This window comes from Megalops cyprinoides, chromosome 24 (assembly GCF_013368585.1).
Source record: "Megalops cyprinoides isolate fMegCyp1 chromosome 24, fMegCyp1.pri, whole genome shotgun sequence".
Lineage (NCBI taxonomy): Eukaryota > Metazoa > Chordata > Actinopteri > Elopiformes > Megalopidae > Megalops > Megalops cyprinoides.
The window spans coordinates 2293326-2307669 of record NC_050606.1 but is presented as its reverse complement, the minus strand read 5'-3'; the positions used below and the strand labels follow the sequence as shown (position 1 = coordinate 2307669).

General features: G+C 45.5%; 1 protein-coding gene across 3 annotated transcripts in view; it reads right to left on the bottom strand.

Annotated features, from left to right (window-relative positions):
- Positions 1 to 14344, bottom strand: part of LOC118771135 (cadherin-18-like) — a 166998-nt gene that overhangs the window by 59496 nt on the left and 93158 nt on the right. For all 3 annotated transcript variants that reach the window (XM_036519023.1, XM_036519022.1, XM_036519024.1), the window contains one exon: positions 1129 to 1646. In XM_036519023.1, coding sequence (XP_036374916.1) covers positions 1129 to 1362 — 234 coding nt within the window. In that variant the 5' untranslated portion in view covers positions 1363 to 1646. The remainder of the gene's footprint in view (positions 1 to 1128; positions 1647 to 14344) is intronic.

The following is a 14344-nucleotide window of genomic DNA, read 5'->3' as shown; positions in this document are numbered from 1 at the left end:
TAACCTCAGTATTACTTTAAAACATGTACATCCCTCTCTGCAAAAAATATCAAAATTGTTATCATCACAATCAAATACGAGAAGAAAAATATATATGATGTATTCACCTAAACATCAATATCAAAACATACTACGCATCAGCACAGAGGGGCAACTTTCACCTCTTTAAACTCTGTGTACAAGGGAGACGTATATTTGCCCTCTGCAAAAGTCTTCATACATTTTTTAACTGATTCTGAAGTCTGCTGTCAAAAACCTGTTTTGGGTGATATGTCGCCTCAGTGCTTTAATTCGATGCTTTAGTGCACAAGGATTTGCTGAACCGTACCTCCTTCTTCAGGATAAGAAGAAAAAATATATATATATGACTCAGTAGTTCTGCTTTCTCTGCTCATCAAATGTGAAATGTGTTTGACAACAGAGCATCGCTTTCCATCTGTTTAACAAATAACCCCAGACTCTCCTCGGTTTCACGGCTGGCCATGAATCACTGAAGGAGCGGAGAGAAACACATCCGTATACTTCTTGGAAAAGGCAATCACAGCTGCGGAGATTCTCTCTCATTCCGATCTATTTCACCTCCGATTCGTTTAACTCGAGACAAGAGCTGGGATGTGCCAATCCAGGTAGGTTGAAAGGTGACACAAAAAACTGAAGGACCACTATACTCATCGCCTTGTACCACCGATTCATCATGAATAATCACTCTATTTGGTCATTTTTTGAGGAGAATCCTGCTTTTATTGTAATTGCAAAAAAGCTACCCTATGCAAAGCGGTGTCCCAAATTAACCCGCACATTGCCTATAGAGATGACATTTCGTATTCAACCCAGCATCTGCAGTATGCAACCTAATTACATCTGAAATGAAGGAAAGCTCGAGATTTGAAACCAGTAAATCTTATTAACCAAGAGCACAAATACACACACATACGCGCATGCACGCACGCACACACACATGCACGCACACACATGCACGCACACGCACACCATTAAGCTGTGATTCTGCTTTCTGGCTGAAGGCATTCCTTTTCCCCCCATTCTTAAAGATCATGCGAGGAGACACTCATGCAACAGAAGCCGCAAAAAAAACATCAGCGAAGGTGAGAGGAAAGCGATCCACCCTACCTTCCCCACGTACTGCGGGTCCAGCCCAATGTGCTCCTCTAAAACAAAGAACTGGTTCCAGATCCAGCCCCGTTTGGGCCGGTGGTGCACCTCCTTCTCCCCGTCCGGGAGCTTGGTTTGGTTGCGGGTGACTTTCAGGGGCCCGTGCCGGGTCGTCCCGTGACCCCCCTCCAGCACACACAGGCAGAAGATGAGGGGGCAGAGGCAGGCTGTGGCGGTGGCCGTGACCCTCATGGCGGAGAGTGTGTTTTGCTGCTGCCGCTTTTTTTTTTTTTTGATTTTTTTTTGGACTTTCACTCCCCGTGTCCTGGGTCGGGGGGATTGGCGTTAAATCCAAACGGGACCGATCCAGAGAGTCTGGCTGGCGTCCATGGTTCCGCGGCGCCTTGGTGAAAAATGAATGCCACGCTGTATTTACATCATGGGCGGGAGGGGCGTGGAGGAGGAGGGGGCGCCAGTGTCGGGTTCGACTGAGGGCTTTTTACAGCAGTTGCCCGTAGATCGCCATCATGCTTGTCCTTGGGGGATGAAAAAAAAAAAAGGAGAAACAGTCACAACGTGATGAGACTCACCTGCAGCCATCTCAGCCCAACACAAGCAGTGCCAGCTGGATTAATGAAAGCCGTATAGTATGGGTTTGGAGCTGCTTTTGATAGATCTAAATGTCATATGCCGTACGACTGGCAAAACCACTGAGCAAGGTAGAACTACACACACATTTACAGTGGGAATAAGCATCATTCCTGGGAATAAAGCCATGATTCATTATAAGGTTATCATATTACCACGGTGTTAAAGTTGTTAACTGCAACTCAGCCGAGAATAAAATTGGTTTGGCTCAAGGAAACTGAATCGGAAAAGATAAATGGCAGCAAGGTGCGATGTGTTATTTATTTATGTATTCGTATCATAAATTTTGAATAACAGGCTATAACCTGAACATAAAAGAAACAAACAGAGCAGAAAAGAAGCACTTTACCAGGAACCTGCGACTCAGACGGTATGAACGACCCATTACATATCCCACTGCAAGCTGCTCTGCGCGAAACAGCAAGGTGAAGGCACCAGGAACAGGGCTCGCAATCCAGAGATCGCGGGTTTGAGTCTGAGCCGGGCCACTGCGGTCACACCCTTGGGAAAGGTACCTCATCTCGATCGCCTCAGTAAACACGCAGCTGTTAAAACTGATAAAGCGGGGAAACTGTAAGCCGCGCGCGACGCTGTGGATAAGAGAGTCTGCAATGTTGCGGCTGTAACGCGATGTAACGGTCATCTCTGAACAGTAAGCTCCGGCACCACAGGTTGGACAGCGCTCATTTAGAAAAAGGGATCAGCGATTCTGGCGGTATAGCTTCAATAGGGAGGGAACAGGCAATTACACTCTGTGGTATAGTGGGATCTGGCTGGGGGCTATGTGTGATAGCTGCAAAGCAGGACAGACATCTCAGGTGAGCAGTGGAGGCCATTTTGGAGCTCAGTTCTTATTGGTGTCTTTTCTTTCTTTTTTTTATACATTTTATGCATTTTAGATCAGAAGAGAAGGTGTTTAACCCGAGCAAAGAGGTGTGGCGAGTGTGCGCATCAATACTCCCTCACTTCCTGGGAGTCCTCCTCTTGTGTGCACGTTGTGAAAGGTTTCCAAAATAAGCGTTCGCTAAAGAAGTAAAAGACTGCTTCAATCTGAGAGTGTCTCCTTATCTCACTACCTTCAGGCTGAGACAGTTCACTGTCAGAAAAAAAAAAGACATGGGTAAGCAGGGCATCTTTGATGAAACAGCTGTTCTCGTAAACTGCCCCGTTTATGATAATGCAATGTTCTTTTTGATGGGAACACCATATTCTTGATAGGCACGTCTGAAAGGCAATTTTCAAAATACAAGTACAGCACCACATGTTCCTGTGAGGAGTCATCCAGAGGACTCCTCTCCGCACTGGGTAAGCTGACAGATCGGCTTTACTGGGAACCGACGCCGTGCCATTGACACGTCTCAGGACAAACTGCACACTTCATCAGCCCTGTGCCACAGACCTGTGTTTTCCCACTTTTCCTTGGAGCATACACTTATGGGAGACACACACACACACAGGCACAGCCACACACACACACACAGCCACACACACAGGCACAGCCACAGACACGCACACACACTCAGGCACAGCCACACGCACGCACGCACGCAGGCACAGGTACACACACGCACACACACACACGCACGCAGGCACAGCCACACACACAGGCACAGCCACACACACAGGCACACACACACGCATACACACAGACACGCACACACACTCAGGCACAGCCACACGCACGCACATGCGCACGCACACACACACACACACACACACACACACGCACGCAGGCACAGCCGCACGCACGCACATGCGCACGCACACACACACACACACACACACACACACGCACGCACGCACGCAGGCACAGGTACACACACGCACACACACACACACGCACGCAGGCACAGCCGCACGCACGCACGCACGCAGACAGACACAATCTTACATTTTCATAAGTAAAAAAAAAAAAAGACTGAAAACAACACAGTTGCAGTTGTCTTTCCACCGCCTCTCTGATTCTAATCATGCGCTCGTCATAATGGGCTTTTGATTAGGCTGGTTACATTCAGCGTTCCCTCCTCAGGAACATACTGTGCCATGCACATGGAAATGTGTGCATACAGTGATTGTGGATGCAGAAGTAGAAGGAAGGTGAAAATGCAGACAAACACACCCAGTGCCCATCCAGGATGCAGGTGTACTGCAATTTCAGCCCGTAAGCCTGAGACATTTCATGCGCTCTGGCAGGATACACCTCCAACAGCAAAACCCAGCATTTTCTCTGCGCCTTTCCACACGCCTCAAGACTAAACAAAACCAATTCATCTGCCTGCACCTACTTGCCGGAAATATTTGATAAGAATAAACTGTTTGGGGAAAGAAAATGATAAATATTTAATGTGAAACAAAAATTGAAACTTGTCTGCTGATGTTTCTCCTCCTTCATTTTCAATATCAGACTATTCAATATCAGAGAGCAATCACGGCGGAAATCAAGCTTTATACAAAAACAAAAAATAAATAAATAGAATGAGGAAAACAGAGGCCATTGCTGGCAGCATAAGGTTAAAAGAGAGAGGCCAGGCCTAGTCAGATGTAAGAAACAGCCAACACTTGAGTTGACCTTCAACCTGTCTGATTACATTGCAACATCTTTTAAAACTGCTACAGTACAGATATTTACTGTGAGATGTTATGAACAGATATTTTACCCCTGCAATCCTTCTGTCCTCTGCTTAGGATGTTGTGATTGATTAAAGAAAGTTCCTGAGTTGCCTGAATGCGTACACTCAGTGTGGATGTTGTGTTGTATCTTTGCTAAGAGCAGTGCTGTCCCCTGCAGATCCATTAGCTTCTGCTTTTCAATCCACCCAAGGTCATCACCTGCACACACTGATTGGACGAGGGGCTGAGTCACCTGACGCTGCAGGTGTCAGTCAGCTGCAGAAGCCCTTCCTTCAGCACTGCGAGAAAGGCTGCCAACCCACCGACAAATTGAAGCTGGTCAGGCTAATATTTCCCCTCCCTGTAGATGGCAGTCATGTGTCCCCACTAACAGCCCGACTCTGCATGATGGACCAGCAGGGATAGCACTACCCCGTCCTCTTCTCCTTTTCCTTCGCTGTACAGATCTTTGCATTCTGCGGGTTGTGTATCGTGTCTGTGTCTATAGATCTCCAGGACCACTGTGTCAGGGAGGCAATAGAGGGGGATTTTTCACAGTGATAATCATCTTATCCCACACATATTCTGCAACCCGTTCACGCAGGCTTTTGCCAGGGTAACCGAAGTAAACACTCTCGCTCAAGGACACAGTGTGCTCCTTTACATTGCTATGACCCTGAGGACCACAGTCCTTACCCCTGGGTCACTGTGTTAAAGGACAGAGAATTGGAGATAGTTTACAGGTCATGTGAGTCTTGCACTTCCCCTGCAGAACTCTGCAGACCCATAGCAGTCAGGTTGTTAAAAAATTACATTAATCATATTAAGGAGTCAGGTTATGTATGAGGCCACATTTCAGCTCTGATGGAGAAAGGAGTAGCCTTTTAATTGGGCCTATTGGACATTCAGTGAATTAAAAAAAAAAATCTGTTAAAAATTCTGAAGAAAGGACTGAGTTATATTTCCAGCAAGCATAAACCATAGTCTCTGTTTTTTTCTCATCTTCTATTTCCCGTTTAGTTTCAGTCTCTGCCGAGTGGTTGTGTGAGTCAGTGAAAGAGATGGAAAGTCGGATTTATCTGCTATGAATAGAGGTTTCTTTTCCCTCCCCACACAAACTACACCGTCAACGTGACAGACCGACCCACACCGGAGACGCCACTGAATCATCACTTTCATGCCAAGGATCAACGTGGGACGGAAATTCTGCTCCAAATCATTTTTCCCGCCCAGAGCAAAGGAGCAGCACATCTTCAGTCATTCCCTTTAAAGCATTAATTACATTGCCTTCACATTCATATTTAGCCCAATTAATTATCAAATTGAAAGGGACGGAAAGATAAATACTACGCCTTCTCTGCTGAATGCTTTGTGAATGCTTTAAATAATAATAATACATAGTTTTAGCTAGACATTAAATGTAATGGCAGAACTGTTTGGAAGTGAAACATAACTTACCTTTGTTTTATCTGACATATTACAAACCTGCATAATTAATGAAGAAATTAAAATCAGCTAAAGAACTGATGGATGTAGTAGTTGGAGCTTGGATTTTTATAGTAGCGGTGCTTATAGTTTTATTTTGTGTCCATACTAGAAATATGTCAAAGAAAGTAGATTTAGTGTTGGTTCAAAGATCAACCAGAAAGTGCCATGGCAGCAAATTAGACCAGCAAGAGGGCGGCAGTGTGGCATAGTGGTAAAGAGCAGGGCTCACAACCAAGAGGTTCTTGGTTCAATTCAACTAAGGCGCTTCTGTTGTACCCTTGGGCAAGGTACTTAACCCAGAATTTCCTCAGTAAATATCCATCTTTATAAATGGATAACATGTAAAATGTTAACCCTTGTAAGTAGCTCTGGATAAGAACGTTTGCTAAATTATTGTAATGTAATGTAGGGCCACACAATTTACAAAACTCAAATGAAAAGCTGTATGATTGCATATTAGCGAGAAAATCGTGTCCACAACAGTGGCGGTGTGGAAGACATCACCAGCTAAAATGGAATGAAACCTTTTAACCCGGTGAGGAAGGCCCTAGGAAGCTGTCCCCACAGAATGCAGAGAGAGATGGCGTAGTATGGACATAACCCATATTAACCATGAATCCACAGGACAGGAGTGACAGGATGTTGCTCCTCACACAGACCAGGGCAGTTAGTGGTGCATCCCTGTGAAGAGTTATCTAAATTAAATATCAGGCCTTCCCCACTGGCAGAGGGCTTTCTGAAATAACAGTGGTGCACAGCTGAAATCCCCTACAGATGAACTAAGAGCTGGAGCCCAATAGGTGAGCACCGCCTGTGACATCACTTGTAAACATGTAAAAAAACACACAGGGTCACGAACAAAGCCTGTGCTAATTTAACAAGTTCTTATCCACATTCGTGACACCGAATAAGTCGGATTTGTACTCATCATAAGGCAAGGTGGAATTCAGCACGAGACTAGCCCGTGCCCCACCCACTCTGATAGCCAATCGGCTGTGAGAAGAGGAGAGTCTGAAAGCTAATAATCCTTGCCGCTGTGAACAGCCTCTGCAGTCGTGAGGAGCTGGGAATAGCCCTAAATGATGTACCACACAGCAGCCAGCCTGCAGCATCACTAGCTTTGTGGTGCCTGGTCATTCGCATTAAGGGCCAGCTGGACACGGGTTTCACAGGGCTGCTACACGTTTGCTGAAAAACCACCAGCAAAAACGCATGGAACGCTGGCTTGTATTAATAAAACATGTATTAATGTGAACGGCAACACGGGTGTTTAGATGTTTTAAAATATACAGAACACAATGTGCGTCCATATCTATTATTCAGCCTTGGTTGTATATGCATATTTCAGAACAATAGGAAAATAGGTCGCGATCACAGCAAATGTTTTCCCTTAAAATAACAGGCCTCATTATAGCAGCATAGATGGCTGGAAGAGGTGGGGCTAGTATTTTTTTTTTTCACATTTTTTCACAAAAAAAACTGCTAAAGACAGGATCATCAGCAGTAGGCGGGCCAGGGAACAGTGTGTAACGAGTCAGAGGTGCGAGGAAGCTGCAACCCTGTACAGGTGAGTCAGGAAGTGGAGTTAGCAACATTAGATGTGCAATTCATTAGCAATTCATTTCCTGCTTTCCACATGCTCTCTCAAGGAAAAGTGACTGGTGACTGGGCAGGATGTAGTGGAAGGAAGGATTAATAAGCTGACAAAGGCTAGTCAGCATATTCACATGTGATGACATAGAAGGATAGTTAGTGAATACACTTGTATGATGTCATGTCAGGATAGTTAGCATATACATGTGTGTGATGAAATATCAGGATGTTCAGTGTATACATGTATGATGCTAGCATAGCAGCATAGTTAGCGTATACACATGCAATGGTATTGGAAGGACTGTTAGTGTCTACATGTATGATGGCATGTTTTCCATACCAAACTATACAGATGATGGCTTTACAGAATAAACTGATTTCACAGCTGCTGTTAGCGTGACCTCACGTACAGCAGAGCTGGCAGCCGGTTGGGAAAACATTACACTGCGCTCTGTGCTGATCCTGTGGCACGGACGATCAAGGTACCCGTCACCTGTACAGCAGGTGGGCACTACAGACACATGAGATATGGCTTTAATATGGAGCTGTGGCTGGTCCTGACATGCCTCCTCTGAAATGGAGAGGAGCAGCTGCTCCCTCCAACAACACCTCTGCAGTTTCACCCACCGAACAACAAATGGTGAAAAACCACCGCCATTACAACAGCCGTGAAAATGACAAACAGCTGTTCAACACACGCACAGCCATTCCCTGCACTACACTGCTTTATCCAGCTGCGCCGGGAAAATCACTGGCTCTGTCCAAGCAAAAACTGCAATATCAATGCGGGTGTCATTTTCGCCGCATGTGCTGGTGTGTCAAATTAAAAACTTATTTTTTTTTTATGCTCTTGTTTGTGCCGTCAGTATCGCACCCAATAAGTTCATTACCGTTCCATAAAACGTAGACGATAATGAATGTTGAAGGAACAGCTTCTCAAGGTTGCGCCTTAACTTGTAGTGGGTAATTCATTATATAGTATATATGCAATGGGTGATATATATATATTTCATCACTGCAAGAAACTAATTTGATGCATGAGAATCCGAAGCGTCATTCTGCCTTACTGCTTTCTCCCCACTAAAAGTATTTGAACTTGACAAATCTGTTTTCCAATATTTGTGTTTTTTTAGTTGTTGTTGTTTTGCTTGTGAGCGACATTTGTGTGCCAATGTATTTAAGGTCTGCTGATCAGAAGAAAGCAACACAGCGTCAGTGGTTCACTTTTAAATGATTCATGTTTATTCATTAGCTGCTGTCCTACATTACAGCAAAGAGCATGTCTTATACAAGGATTCCCTTAATGTCACTGTGAACCAAAGGCAGATCATTAGGAAATATATCATTGTGAAGATTCAAATACCGGTAAGGCGACCTGTTAAATTAGGATCACGTTAAATTACATTATTGTCATTTAGCAGACGCCCTTATCCAGAGCGAATTACATAGGTTACATAGGTTACAATTTTATCATTTATACAGCTGGATATTAACTGAGGCAATTGTAGATTAAGTAGCTTGACCAAGGGTACAACAGCAGTGCCCCAACGGGGAATCAAACCTTTCAGTTGCAAGCTCTATTCCTTATCACTACACCACGAAAAGACAATACAGTCTTTGAGTCTGTTGTGTACAGCAGTATATGAACTATAAAGGGGACGGCCCTGTGTGACTTTACTTGACGGCGTACTGCTTCCAGTGCAAAGATTTAGCTTCACAGGCCACCTCCTGGCCCCCCGCATAGGGGGGGAGTGTGTGTGTGTGTGCGTGTGCGTGCGTGCGTGCGTGCGTGCGTGCGTGCGTGCGTGCGTGCGTGCGTGTGTTAGTGAGTGAGTGCGCGTGTGTGAGTGTGTGGGTGCGCATGCGGCCACAGTGCTGGTGTCAGGAGTCCTTTCAAAGCTGGACACACTCAACGCTTATTTCTGCTCCACCACAAGCTGTGACGTCCAGTTAAACACGGCCAGTTACAGGGGCTGGGATTTCCAGTGGCAGGAAATGTCTTCAGAAGATCTAGGTCCATTTTCCTTTTCTTTCACAGGAAATAGCAAGGATAATTGATTAAAATGCATCCATTTATTCTTGTCAGGAAGTCTGGCTAGCTGTCTGCTGCTCCAGGTTTGAGCTTGTGTTGCTGATTGGGAAGTAACTGCAGCCTGCTCTGCAATCAGTGCGCTTTTCTCAGCATCCACACCAGAATTTCCTCTCTCCTCTCTCACCTCTCTCCTGATTGGTGGCTGAAGCTAAGAGGGGCTGGGATTGGTCAGAAAAACCATAATGGGGTTTTTAGTAGTGATGGGTAGGGGCAGGGGGTGGTGGGTAATCTTTCCTCTGGACCCAAGAAGAAAAGCAACGCCCTTGCAGAATGAAGGGGACTCTGTGATGCAGGAGGTTGAGCTGTAGGAGATTGAGCTTTAGAAGCTATGGTGTAGGAGACTGGGCTGTAGGAGGTTGAGCTTTAGAAGCTATGCTGTAGGAGACTGGGCTGTAGGAGGTTGAGCTTTAGAAGCTATGGTGTAGGAGACTGGGCTGTAGGAGGTTGAGCTTTAGAAGCTATGCTGTAGGAGACTGGGCTGTAGGAGGTTGAGCTTTAGAAGCTATGCTGTAGGAGACCGGGCTGTAGGAGGTTGAGCTTTAGAAGCTATGGTGTAGGAGACCGGGCTGTAGGAGGTTGAGCTTTAGAAGCTATGCTGTAGGAGACCGGGCTGTAGGAGGTTGAGCTTTAGAAGCTATGCTGTAGGAGACTGGGCTGTAGGAGGTTGAGTTGCAGGAGGCTGAGCTGTAGGAGGTGTTGTCTTTAGACATGCAGTTGAACCAAAGCCCTGACTCAGAATGGTTTCTGTCATTATTGTCAGAAGTAGTGGGTTCCCCTGCGGCCCTATGAGATTTCCAACATGTCCCTCTCATATTTGTCCATCTAATCATCCCCCACTGTGACTGGCACTAGAAAATCCCTCCCTCGCTGCCTCCGTTGCTGTGTCGCGAGCTTCCTGATGATGTGGAGCAGCCATGCATCTCCCAGGAGGTGGAGTAAAGGTGGACCTCCTGTGCGTGGAACAGCCATGCCAGGCCCTTAAACGGGGGCAGGAGTGGCACCCCATGACTTCAGCACCTCTCTGCTATTAGCAGGTGGGGCACCGCCCTCACACCTACTCATCTGATACTGCCCTCTGGCACCCTCGTGAAAGAGATTTTAGATCTCAGTGGGACTTTTCCTGTTACAATAAAGGATGACCGAATGAATAAATAAGTAAATAAATAAATAAAATCCGTCTCCTCTCCGCACTCTACAGCGCCGGACGTGTGTGAAATGTTTATTATGCCGTTGCTTTTTCCTCTCTCATGCTATTCAGGAAGCCAGCAGGGATGTGCGCTGTATGAACACTCCCGCTAGATGGTTCGATTGAGTAGCTCTCCTCTCTGCGTGCCGATTGGCCGGCAAGGCGAACCCGCAGTGACCTCCTTTCCAGGTATCAGCACCTGAAAGCATTTCGGAGCACCGGGTCTGCAGCACAGTCATGCATCTGGAGAGGTGCGTCGAACATTTCGACAAACGCAGCCGGCGCAGTCAGAATGAAGAGATCAGAGTCAGGAGGCAATTCATGCGCGGGAGGACTGACAGCTCGCGGCACAGACAGGTGAGCTGGATAGAGGTGACTCTTTCCATCAATTTACTTTTAATTTCATTTTACGCTGTTACGCTGTTCAGTTACGCTGACGCCTCCTTCATTCATATAATAACCTTACAAATGGGTAAATTGTAATTGAGAAGGCAGAAAATACATAATTCGCATTCCAGGTGTGCAAGTACTGCTAGATGTGCAAGTACTGTTGTAACTCTAAACATGGCACTTTGGCATGGAAAATATCCATAGAAATGATCAGAACTTATGGAAAATGAGAGTTCTGGGTAAGGGAATCTTTTAATTAAAAAGGGGGTGCACACCTGTAATCACTGTACACATGTGATCTCCTCACAGCACATATACCCATGTTCATGACTCCTGTACACACGACTCCTGTACACCGCTTAATACACTGCATAATATTACCTTACATTATTGTCACTCAGCAGACGCTCTTTTCCAGAGTGACTTACATAGGTTGCAGTTTTTATATGTTATCCATTTACACAGCTGGACATTTACTGAGGCAATTCTGGATTAAATACCTTGCCCAAGGGTACAGCGGCAGTGCCCTGGTGAGAAAACGAACCAGCAACCTTATGGTCACGAGCCCTGTCACTTACCACTGTGCTACACTGCTGTCCTACATACACAGACTCATGGCTCCCACACGCATGTGCTCACCTCATGCACCTTTGTTCAAGCTGAACCCTTGTGATGAGAAGTGATGCATGGCCAGACTGAGTCAGTATTTCAAAGAACTGCAAAGTGCTTTCCAAGGGAGCTCTGCCACGTCGCCGCCGGGGTGGAGACGGGGGGGGGTGGGGGGTAAACTGGCACCCAAACAAGCGCAGCGTCACAGTCAGCCTTGGTGACAAACAGCCCTTGTTCCCGCGGCGACGGGCCTTGAGAGCGGGACGGGAGGTGACAGAGACAGACGACGCATCGGAGGATGTGGGGCGTACGCACTGCGCCCCCCCGCCCCCCCGCAGAGGTGAGCTATGCACGGAGAGGACAGCGCCCTGTGGCCCACACGCCCGCGCCCCCACACGCCTGTGTCTGTAAATTGAAGGGGCACGCCCTGTCCACTACGGCACTGACACACATCACAACAACTGCTCTCCCCTGCTTTCTATAGCTGGGCCCAGTCTGACAGGGGCTCCATTTTGGAGGTGCCACATTTCACTCACACACACACACACACACACCATACACATACACCATATTACACACTCCACACCCATGTGCCACACACAACCACAGAGACCATACACATGCCACACACTTGCAAGCACACAGAAAATGGATTTTTTTTTCTGTCTAACAGAAAAGGCTTAACATGAGTGAAGTAAGTGTGTGTGCGTGTGTGTGTGTGTGTGTGTGTGTGTGTGTGTGTGTGTGTGTGTGTGTGTGTGTGTTTAAACATATTATTGCTTTCTTGCTGTCTTACTTGCTGTCTAATGTTGAATGTAATCAAATCGTCTTCAGCTGTAGTGGACAAGAAAAAAAAATTAAAAATATATTGAATGCATAATGGAGTTGTGGGCTGTCCATAATTCATATTACAGATTTTAATAGCCCAACGGCAAGTCATAATCTCCTTGGTCCCTGAAGTCCTCAGTGCTGTAAGTGCATTTTCAGATCAATCAAATGGGAATGAAAAAAAAGCCAACATTGCTGAGAGGCAGCTTTTGGTTACATGTTACAAATGTGCAGGATATAATGTTTAGCTACAGTATCCCCCATGCAAAAAAGTGTACATGTGACAGCTAAATTCAATCTAAAACCTAGCTACAAGACATACAATATGAATATCGTACAATTTACATACATTTCTGTACATCTGCTTTCAGGGGAAGCAAAGACATATTTGCACTTTGAAGAGAGCTCAAATGAGGTGGAGATTAGTTCCACTGAAATGTCTGGACTTTCACACTGGACTTTCCCCATTCCGCAAAATTACTGTCAGAATGTAAGATGATGGGTAAGCCAATCATGATCTAACAGACAGTCATGTGACACAGGGATCAGATAGACAGTATCTGATACAGATTTATCAGGTAATGCATCTGACATTAAAATTTCTCAAGCTCCATCTATATTAAACAACTTTGTCTGCATAGGTGTATTGGTTAGTGAAATAAGAAGGCTAACGTCTGCATGTAAAAATAAACCAAATGAGCAGGTCAGAGAATGAGCCAATGTTAAGAATAGCTGTTGTAGAGCACATCTGAGTAACGACTACATTGCGATAAAAATGGCAGATTAAAACAAATTGTTTTAGATTTTCCAGTTTTAGAAGTGACCTGTCTACTCTGAAATGACCCTCATTTCGTGGTTGGAGAACTGCTGGATTGGGTTCATAGTATTCAGACAGCAAGTCCTTCAAGCGCAGACAATTTTCTGTACACAGTCATCTTAATTATAGAGTGGGCATTTTCTGCACACAAAGGACCAAAAAGCTGCACAAAAATGTTTTCCCCTCTCTGCCCAAAATGAAACTGATGATAAATTGAAGAAAATCTAAAGCTTTATTTGTGCTTGATGTCACTACTTTCAAAGCACATGACAAAATATTTCAACCTCTTCTCCACCAAGGACATTGTATACCAAACTACCAATTAAATATTTTTAAGGTTTTTTTTGGCCACTACTGGACATTATGCTGGAGAAACCATGCTATCCCTCACTCTATTACTCTGAGTAGCTCCCCCAAAGTGACAGCAGTACCTCCTCTTACCACTAGATGGCATTTACCACTGCAGCATACATGTTATGTTACATTATTGTCATTTACATTGGCAGATGCTCTTAACTACAACAACGTACATATGTTACAGTTCCACACGTTACCCATTCATAAGACTGGATAGTGACTGAGGCAATTTTGGACTGAGTACCCTGCCAAAGGGTACAGCAGCAGTGCCCCAGTGGGGAATTGAACCGGCAACCATTCAGTTACGAACCCCGCTCCTTAACCGCTATGCTACATTGGTGAGAAAGCAGAGGAAGGAAAAGCAAACGAGACTGAAAAATAAGACTGCATATATAAGCGAGAGGGGAGGCAGGTGGTATTTCAGTTTCATCAAATCTATCAGGAATTAAAAGTTTAAAAAAGGAAAGAGACCTCGGATTCTAGCCTTTTGGTCTTATTGTACTTCCTTTACAGAGATTTTCCTCACGGCAACACGTCCCTTAAATCCTCATTTCAAAGAGTGACCTTCGCTCCGCTGATGGACGGCCAGCGGCACCTGAGCCTCCTGCCAGCTCTC